The sequence below is a fragment of the Phalaenopsis equestris genome, unplaced genomic scaffold (genome assembly GCF_001263595.1).
Source record: "Phalaenopsis equestris unplaced genomic scaffold, ASM126359v1 Scaffold000002, whole genome shotgun sequence".
In the NCBI taxonomy this organism is placed as follows: domain Eukaryota; kingdom Viridiplantae; phylum Streptophyta; class Magnoliopsida; order Asparagales; family Orchidaceae; genus Phalaenopsis; species Phalaenopsis equestris.
The window spans coordinates 78674345-78684822 of record NW_018164444.1 but is presented as its reverse complement, the minus strand read 5'-3'; the positions used below and the strand labels follow the sequence as shown (position 1 = coordinate 78684822).

General features: G+C 39.0%; 1 protein-coding gene across 4 annotated transcripts in view; it reads left to right on the top strand.

Moving 5' to 3' along the window:
* Window positions 1–10478, top strand: part of LOC110025090 (coiled-coil domain-containing protein SCD2-like) — a 151831-nt gene that overhangs the window by 86170 nt on the left and 55183 nt on the right. For all 4 annotated transcript variants that reach the window (XM_020725371.1, XM_020725364.1, XM_020725381.1 and 1 more), the window contains exon 13: window positions 9198–9252. In XM_020725371.1, the coding sequence (XP_020581030.1) occupies window positions 9198–9252 (55 nt within the window). The remainder of the gene's footprint in view (window positions 1–9197; window positions 9253–10478) is intronic.

The following is a 10478-nucleotide window of genomic DNA, read 5'->3' as shown; positions in this document are numbered from 1 at the left end:
GCCTAAACACCCAACCCACACAGTACAACACACACAAAAAAATGTAAAAGATGGGTACATATAGAAATAAAAAGAAACTCAAAAATCACCCTGGCGCTGAAAAAAGTGTGGGTCATCCCAATCTAGTATTGCCTCTGGCTCTAGTTCTCGGTAGTGATCCAGCTAGCAAATTGGTAAGGTGCTGACCATTACCCGTAGTAACCAAATTATCATCCATAAGACTCCCGAGCTCTAGTAGATCTTCATTCTTCTTCTTCCTCCTGGAAGTGTAAACTTGCAATTCCTCCTCCAAAGAATCCGCCTGATGGGGGCGAGATGAACCAGAAGGAACAGTAGTAACCACAATAGGTTCTACAATATGAGAAGTGTGAGTTGTCGCTACACCGGTTACTTCTTGAAGAAGTGGAGCTGTGAGGTTCTCCTGATTATCAGTCTGAACACTATTATTTATAGGTAATAGTCCATCAGAATTGTTTTGTATGGAATTTGTAGGTGTCAGCATCGCATCACTCGTAGTAACAGTAACAGCAGTGTCATGGGGGTCCTTAGGTGCAACAGACACCTTCTGTCTGGTAGTATCATCCTCAGGTGGAACTAAAATGTCCACAGCAGTGGGGTTAAACCCATCCTTATTCACTTGACCCTTAGATTTCAAATTAGGATGAAATTTGTGGCATTTAGCATGGATATGACCAAACATCTTACAGTGGGTACAATATGGGGGTTTGTGTTTTATGACGATTTGTTGTCAATAACCATATGAGTTGTGCCCAGCCAGACTTCAGTAACATCTAGTATAGTAATATCCCTTTCCTCAAGTATTTTGTCCACCGAGGGTCTAGTTAGGTTGAAAGTGGGCAGATCTAGTTTCAAAGGATCCCCAATAGAGTAAAGAACCTGATGGTGAAAAAACTGCAGCTTGAAACCAGATAAACTAAACCATACCGGTACAGTGGGAGTTTCATGATTTGGGTCGAAATTAGGAGACCACTTGAGTAACTTCATTGATTTGCCTTCGATATTAAGATATTTCTTGGAGAAAATTCTGGTGTAGTCTTCAGCCACTGTTAGTTAGATCAACACATGTCTCCTATCCATGAGTCTCACTTTCCACTTGCCTACTAGTTTAAGATCATCAACACCATTTCTGATAACTTTCATAGGAGGGTGTCCCCACTGAAATTTTCCAATAAGAGCAAACTTGAATTTTTCCGTCAGGGTATAAATTTCTGTTTCAGAGAAAAAGATTGCATCTTTTCCGCCTTTCCTGCTTCATTTTTTTAATAAAAGGACTATCATCTGTACCCTCACGAGATTCCTTATAACTTAAGGAGAATCCCACTGCGGACTCTACCTAAGGGTTACCCACCACGTGAGCAAATGAGACTTAAGTGAATATATATATATATATATAGTTATACACAACCGATGACAATCTGCTATGTTAGGGTTTTGCCCGATGGCGAAACTCTAGTTGGATTCCTTGCTCTACCTTGCGATTGTCGTCTCCTCCTTCGCACCTTCTAGCTAGCCTTCCAGCTTCTACGGTTCTTTTCTGCGCGAATCGAGCTGTGGTTTCGTGTTTGTTGAGCTGCGATTTCGTTTCTTTGCCCTGTCTTCTACGCATTTCATCTGCGGTCTGCGCCCCAAATTCTTCGACTCGTCTTTTTTGCCCTCTGCTCGACTTGCAGGGCTCCTCTTTGGTGTGTTGGAGCTTCTTTCTTCGGTTGAACCTGACAAAACCTCCTTTGCCCACGTGGTGGGTAATCCTTAGGGGGTTTACCCTTAGGGGGAGACGGTGGTTGCCTTCCCTTCAAGTTATAAGAAACATCGTGATGGTACAGTTGACTGTCCATTTTTTAAGAATGTAAGCAAAAAAAGTGGGAAGACAACACTTTTTTTCTCCACGTCAGAAATTTCAACACTCACTGACAAATTCAAATTTGCTCTTATTAAAAAATTTCAGTAGGGACACTCACCTATAGAAATTATCATGAAAAGTTTTGATGACCTCAAATTAACAGAAAAGTGGAAAGTGGGGCTCATGGATGAGAGACATGTATTGATTCAGTTAACCGTGCCTGAGGACTACACTTGAATTTTCTCCCAAAAATATCTTAACATCGTTGGTAAACCTATGAAGCTACTCAAGTGGTCTCTTGATTTCGACCCAAATCATGAAACTTTCACTGTACCGGTATTGTTTAGTTTACCTAGTTTTAAGCTACATTTTGTTACCAACAGGTTCTCTACTCTATTAGAGTCATCTTTGGAAATCCTTTGAAGCTAGATCTACCCACTGTCAACCTAATCAAACCCTCGGTGGCCGAAATCTTTATGAAAAAGGGATATTACTTTACCTTGATGTTACTGAAGTCTGGTTGGGCACAACCCATAATGGTTATTGACAACAAATCGTCATGGAACACGGACCTCCATATTGTACCCACTGTAAGATGTTTGGTCATGTCATTGATCCTTGATAAATGTCACAAGTTTCATCCAAATTTGAAATCTAAGTTTCAAGTGAATAAGGATGGGTCTAACCCCATTACTCTGGATATTTTAGTTCCACCTGGGGAGAATACTACCAGATAGGAGGTGTTTGTTGCCCCTAAGGACTCCCCCCATGACATTGTTGTTACTGTTACTGCGAGTGATGTGATGCTGACACCTTCAAACCCCATAGAAAATAATACTAATGGACTATTACCTATGAATGATAGTGTTCAGACTGATAATCGAGAGAGTTTCGTAGCTCCACTTCTTCAGGAATTATCCGGTGTAGAGGCAACTCATACTTCACACATACTAGAATCTATTGTGGGTACTACAGTTGGCATTCCTTCTGCTTCAGCTCTACCACCCCATCAGACGGATTCTTCGGAAGAGGAATGACAGGTCTATTCCAGGAGGAAGAAGAAGAATGAAGGCATATTGGATGATATATTGGTTACTACTGGCAATGACAATCATCTCACCAGCTCATTAGCTTGCTCCTTCCCTAGAACTAGAGACATAGGCAATACCAAATTGGGTCGCTCTCTAGCCACCTGATACTATGTATTTCGGCACTGTTAGACTTTTTATTTAAGTATCTAATGTATTTTTCTATTTTTTTCTAGTTTTGAAACCATTTGTGATTTTTGTGTAGGCAGGGAATTTTTGTATAGGCAGGGTGTCATGCTTAGGCCCCTCCCACATATTGTATCTGTATGTTTCTTTCTATTTAATTATTTATTTAAAAAAAGCCCATGGGCAATTATATTAAAGTGAAAAGGGTACAGATAGGTTGTATGAGTGAGTCTAAATAGACTCCCAACCCACACAGTACAACGCACACAAAAAGAAAAAAGAAAAATTAAAAACCCAAAAAAAGATGGTACATATAAGATCAATCGGGTCGACCCAATTTAGATCAGTCTTTGCCTCTTGTTCTCGGAAGGGAACCAACCAATAAATTGGCGAGATGCGTAACATTGCCCGAAATAACCGAAGTATCATCCATTAGATTCCTTACTCATGTAGATCTCCATGCTTCTTCTTCCTCCTGGAAGTGTAGATCTGTCATTCTTCATCCGAAGATTATTGCTCATTCGGATGAGATGATAGTTTTGCAGTAGAAAGATTACCAACAGTTTTGCCCACAAGAGGTTCAAATGTATGTGAGGTAAAAGTTATTGCCTCTACTCCTGATACTTCCTGAAGATGGGGAGCTGCAAGGTTCTCCTAATTATCAGTCTGTGTTGGTAGGGGTCCTTTAGTACTGTTTTCAATAGGGTTTGAAAGTGTATGTTGCTCAGCAATGCCATCCAGCTTCTCATCCATCATGAAAGCAATATTTTCAAGGGGAGGGTCCACAGGGGCAATAGAATTAGACACCAAATCCTGTCCCGTGGTAGTTTTCTCTCCATGTGGAACAGATATATCATTAGATCCATTCTTATTCACTTGATCTTTAGATTTCAAATTAGGATGAAGCTTATGACATTTATCAAGGGTAAGCCCAAACATCTTACAATGATAACAATAATGAGGTCTTTGCTCCATGACGATTTGTTGTCAATATCCAACATGAGTAGTGTCCAACCAAACTTCAGTAACATCAGGTAAAGTAATATCTCTTTCCACAATTATTATTGCCACAGAAGGTCTGGTAAGGTTGAAAGTGGGTAGATCTAGTTTCATAGGGTCCACAAGTATGACACCAATAGAGTAAATAACCTGATGATGAAAAAAATGAAGTTTGAGATCAGGTAGATTAAACCATACTGGTATAATAGGAGGTTCATGATTAGGGTCAAAATTCAGAGACCACTTGAATAGGTTCATTGGTTTATCAACAATGTTAAGATATTTTTTGAAAAAAATCTGAGTGTAGCCTTCAGGCATGATTAATTGAATCAATACATGTCTCATATTCATGAGCCCCACCTTCTACTTTTCTGATAATTTGAGATCATCAAAACTTTTTCTGATAACTTTCATATGTGGGTGTCCCCACTGAAATTTTTCAATAAAAAAAAACTTGAATTTATCAGTTAGGGTTGAAATTTTTAACTTAAAAAAAAGAGTATTGCCTTCTCACTTTTCCTACTTGCCTTCTTAATAAAGAGGCAGTCACCTGCACCATCACGATACTTCTTATAACTTGAGGGGAAAACAATCGCCGTCTCCCCCTGAGGATTACCTACCACGTGAGCAAAGGAGACTTTGACAGATTACACCGAAGAAGAGGGAAGCTCCATCACAACAGCAAGGAGAAGCCCTGCCAAGTCGGGCTGAGGGAAAAACGACGAGCAGAAGAGGTCGTGGCTAAGCTTCGCAGAAGACACGAACCAGATGTAGAAACCACCGCGACAGTCTCAGCAAACCACAACTCAACAAGGCAGAAGACACGAACCATAGAAATGGCGTGGAGGAGACGACGAAACCGCAGAAGCTGGAAGACGCCGCAGTTTCGTTGTTGGGCACAAAGGAGGAGACGACGACGAAACCAAAGCCCTACGTCGCTGGGCGCGAAGGATGAGACGACGATCGCAGAGGCGATTGACGAGCACAAAGTCCTTCGTTGTCGATTACGAGAACTTCGTCTTGTTGAGCATGGATTGATAGCCAAAGATTCAAACCAGGGTTTCACCTTCAGGCAAAACCCTAGAAAAGTAGTTCGCCACCGACATAACATAAAGACTTAAGATGATGTATCTTTCTGTCAGATGAGAAGATTCAGGAAAAGGAAAAAAAAAAAAAAGTCTTTTGTAACTTTTTGGTTGAGGCCTAGTAAATCTTTCAGGAAAAGGAAAAAAAAAAAAACTCTTTTGTAACTTTTTGGTTGAGGCCTAGTAAATCTTTCTTAGTGATGATAAATTTAGGAAGTTAAAAAGGTGAAGTCAGGGACTTGAAGAGATGCACGATGAGGCAACGACTTATAAAGCAAAATATTTCATTCTACAATAATGGCTCTGCCTAAATAAATCATAATCTAAATATTCTTTGAATAGAAGTATGTAAATAAAGTAGGAACTTCTAATCAATCATATCGTTAATGTCGAGCATAATTCTAGATTGAACAACTGTGCTGAACTCCTTTCAAGCATGAATAATACTTCTTTAATGAGCTAGTTTAAAGAGGGCTATCTTGAATTTTTTTGTTGCAGTTTTTTCATGAGTCACCTAAGCCATCAGATAATTGGTGGCCTCTCCATAGGAGAAAATAATGTAGACTTTTTAAGGAGCCCAATATAATCTTTTTTGTCAAAATCTAGTAGCATGTGTGTTGGACTGGGGTGGTGGTGGAACTAGAATTTATGATGTTGCTAGAAATGCAAAATCTTTACTCATTTAGATACCTGCCTAAAATTTTATAGATCAAAATTTCCTCTATATACTATTATTTCTTCAGTGTTAATATTATTCATATTAACAGGATAATTAATAATAAATGTTTTTGGTTTTAGGTTTCTACGATGTTTGTAGGGCCCAAAATTTCCTGCATGCAGTTTCTTAAATGTCTATTTCTAAAGGTGTTGATGATGATACAAATTAACACAATCACTTTCATTATATTATCATATTTTTGTATGTTCATTCACCTTAGTTTTAAACTTTTTGATTTGCAAATCAATTTGTGTTTAATGTCAGAATGTTCTTTATTCAAACTGTGATGTAGCGAACTAATATACATGCAGTTAATGATATGGGATCTATAGAATTCAAAGAGTAGTATTTCAATGAAAATATTGACAAAACATTTGTAAGCACATTCATCCGTAAATAATAATAAATCTCAATTTCTTATATCATTGCCAAATAAGATAATACATCTAATTTTCTTTACTTTTATTATATAACTTTCATCTATCTATCTATTTAGGGATGAAAGATAGAAACAAATTTTTGATCGAGCATTTGCTCTTTTGCTTGGAAGATTTTATATTCCACAATATTTTTTCTCTCTCCTTCATGATTTAAGCCTTTATCCACCAAGTGGGGTTAGTTACATTAATCCTTTTTCTCCATTGTGTTCTTGATGCGGGGCTTAGTGCATCTACCAGGTGGGGCAGAAAAGCCGACCTGGCCTGCCTGCCGAGCTGCATAAGGGGCAGATGTCACTTCCCCTCCCTTACCTGATTCTCTATTCAATTCCCTTTTTCTTAGTTTATTTCTTACCTTTCTATTTCTTTCCTTCCCCCCACACCCCCCCCCCCCCCACACACAACACCACCACCTCCACACCACACCACCTTACAACACGTCCACATCTACACAACAACACAAATTCTATTTTCCATCTTATCTACCACCATCCAATTCTATTCCTTTCCAAATTCCAATCCTTTCCTCTTTTTATTGCTAGGATGCATTATGTATTGTCTTGGGTTAACTAGTTTTTGTTGATTCCATATTTCAGTTTTCTGCCTTTGAGGCGTTTTTACCTTATGAGGGTTGTATCGGACAGTGAGGAGATGCTCTGGCTGTAACTTGTCCAAGGTGGTGACCGTCTCCAAATGCTCGGGTGCTACTTCAGCTGTAGCTCGACCCCCGCCAAGAAATTCCCTTCTGCCACCCGCCCACCCTTCTTCTAGCAGTCGCAAGATCTTCGTTGCTCCCCTTCTAGCAGGCCGCACCTCCCCTAGCACCTTTCAATAGCCGCCAGACTCCCCTACTCCCTACTAGCAGGCAGCACCACATTCAGCTTCCCCCCAGGATTGCCACCTAACTTCCCTGCTCCCTTCCAACAGGTCGCTTCCCTTCCAGTACCGCTTCAGGTTGTTGCCAGAAGCCTCTGATCACTCCAACATCACATGCTAGCTTCTAGCAACCTTCCAGTCGGCCACCATTGCTCACTCCAGACCTGCCAACTCCTGTGTCGAGCACCCTTCTAGCAGCCCGACCCCATTCTGGTTTCCTCCGGCACTACCGCACCCCTTCCTTTTCAGCTGGACCTGCTACCCTCCACTCGATAGAGCCGTTTATGTGTTTCTACCATTTTATTTTGTGTTGTTTAGTCTTGCTTGAGGATTCATCCTTGTCAGTTGAGGATTCACTCGAGGTAGCGATGTTGACTTGATGTGGTAATAATCTCGTTGGGCCTTCCCTGCTAGCTCTGATCATGACTGTATGCAAAGATGGAATGGGAGGAGGTGAAAGATATACTTTCGGGTCTCGGTAAGCCACGATCCTTTGCATCGGGGCCTTCCCAGGTTGGTCTGATCACGACTGTATGCGAAGATAGCATGGGAGGAGGCTAAAGATGGAGTTTCGGGTCTCGGTAAGTTGCAATCCTTCGTCGTTGATGAAGTTAACTTGCGACTATCGCGACGTGGACACTGCAATCATGTTATCGCTTCATTTGGTATGTTGTCGTCCCAACATTGCTTTCTCAGCTAGCTCTTACTGTGACTAAAACAAGGCAGATTGCGATCATTTTCTTCCCAGTAGAAGATCCATGATCCTGTCCTTGGCTTCTTAGATCCCTGAATCACGAAGGAGATGCCTAGAGATCTATTACTCTGATACCATTTGATACGATCCAAGACAGAAATCAACATGATTTTTCACTAAAATTAAGGCAAGCAAATTTGTTTCGTTAATAATTCAAAGCAATAGGAATGCAAGATAAACACCTACAATTCGAGAGGTAGGCGGTCTTTACCAATTCCTACAATTCAAGTGGTAGGAATTCTTTCCCAAACCCTAAACCTAAGACTTTTAATAACAATCTCATGAATAAACCCAACTCTAAACATATTAGCCCTATTTATACTAAACAATAATAAATGACAAAAATTAAATTGCACTTAGGTGCACCAAATACAAAATTTCCCTTAGGCTAGGCCTTGACGTAACATATTCCTATCTTGTGAACTTCCCTTACATAATTTCCACTCTATTATCAAATTGGATAGATTTTCTTACCTTTCCTGGCTTATTTCCTTTATTATTATTTATTTTTTTTGTTAGAGTTTAGTTTAATTATTAGTATAAATATTGTATATGAAACTTGGTTTAGGAGACTTTTGCAAGTGGGGTGCTTGCATCTTGCTCAGGAATAGGTACTGGACCATCCTTGCTGCCCATACTGCTCTGTTTCGTGGTCCGCCTCGCAGTTTTCTGCAGGTACAGCTGCCAAACAGCCCAATTCTGATGTCCAACAGAAGATTTGAACCTATTTCTCCTTCCGAACGTCATCAACCGCCCTTGTTATCATTCTCTTGCTATTTTATAACTACACCCTGCTAAAGCCTCTTCTTAAATGCCTTATAGGAGCCCTAGAACGGTTTCGACAAATTTTCAATTAGTCAAGTTCAATTTTTTATTGTCTTCTGATTCTCAATTAAATTTGGTCCGGGCTCTGTCATTTGGATGCGTTTTATCTTTTATGCAATTAGGAACAAAAGAAAAGAACACAAACTGGAATTGTTAACCTAGCCTGGAGAATTTTTATAGCTGAATTATCCTCAAATATTTCTTGTACAATCTTCCCATCGGTTGATTCATGTGCGGTTTAACTGGGATTACGTCTTAGCATTGTCTGTTTGAGCTTTTTGGAAGATACTATTTTTCAACATTTGTTAACGTTCTTCCATAATTTTCATCTTTAAGTCTTAATTTATTTCTTTTATCAGTGACGGTTGATATGTATAATCTTTGTATATTTTTTCATGTGGATTGTTGATGTCTTAATTGTTTTGAAGGTGGAGGAGGCTGTCCTACTGTCAATGGCTAAACATCGAGGCTCAAATATTAAAGGTGTTCATTGAACCTCAGATTTTATAAAGGATGTTTGCATTATGTTTTCACATTTTTATTTCCCGCATTTTATTTTTTGAATTCATTTCAGCATGTCCGTGCTAGGAGTACATGTATTTTCGATGATTCTTATTAGCTTACATTTACATGAGTTGTTAATTCAAAAGACAGACAACACGCTGAAAAAGAGGAGACAAAAGCATTCCTTTTTCTCTCTGTATTTGCTGTATTCATTTTTAAGAATCCTGTTAATTACTAATCATTGGTATTTTATGAAAAGTATTATTAGGGAAATATCTTATTTAGAAAATACCGTATTAGAAAGTTATTTTTTTATATTGTCATAAACATGCATATTCCTTATTATTAGTTGTTGTCATATTCCTCTTGTTTGCTTTTATCCTCACACAGTAGGGCGCAACAAAATTTTTTTGGGGTTATCCCAAACTTTTTTCAACATGATCTCAAAGCAAGTCTATCTCCTAGCTCTCCTTGTGTATAAAAAAATTTAGGTTTTGTTTACTCAAATGATATATTGGTCGAATCCATGTCTAGATTGTTGTCTTGTTTTATTTTTAGTTTGGGTTCAGGTCTGAATTTCAAACTCAAAATCAACTAGAAACCCTGATATTTGCTCCAAAATTACAATTTTGGCCTCTCAAATCATACATCATCAGTCCAACCTATGCATCGTTGGCCTCTAGGTAGGATAGTTTCCTCTTTCAGATAATGATTGCATTGATTATTTTACTCGGTTGAGGGTTTTAAAGACTTTCTTTCAATATGCTACATGAGTAGACCTAATCTTATTATTGATGGTCTAAGGGTCGGCAGCTAAAAAGAGTTATGTTTGGGGGTCGACCGTAAGAAGCTGTCAGTCGTCGGAATCGAAATCTCATCGCCCGCTTCGGAAGGACGTTTTAATTTACGTATATATATATATATATATAGTTTTAGAAAAATATGAAATCAAACCGACCCCATATTTTTCTCAGTTTAAATGAAAGAGCGCTCTACCTCAAATCTTGTATCTATCCCGAGGGATAAACACAAGACTTGAGGATGAGACTCGATCAAATAAACTAAGAAAACATATGACATCCGTTTGGGTCTGCGAAACCGTTTTATTTGCCGACAAGTTCCCCTATTTAATACAAATAATTAAATAGGGTTTATTTTAAGCTGGGTTCGGAAAAGCTTCCTATAAGGGCAAGCCCCTATAGTTA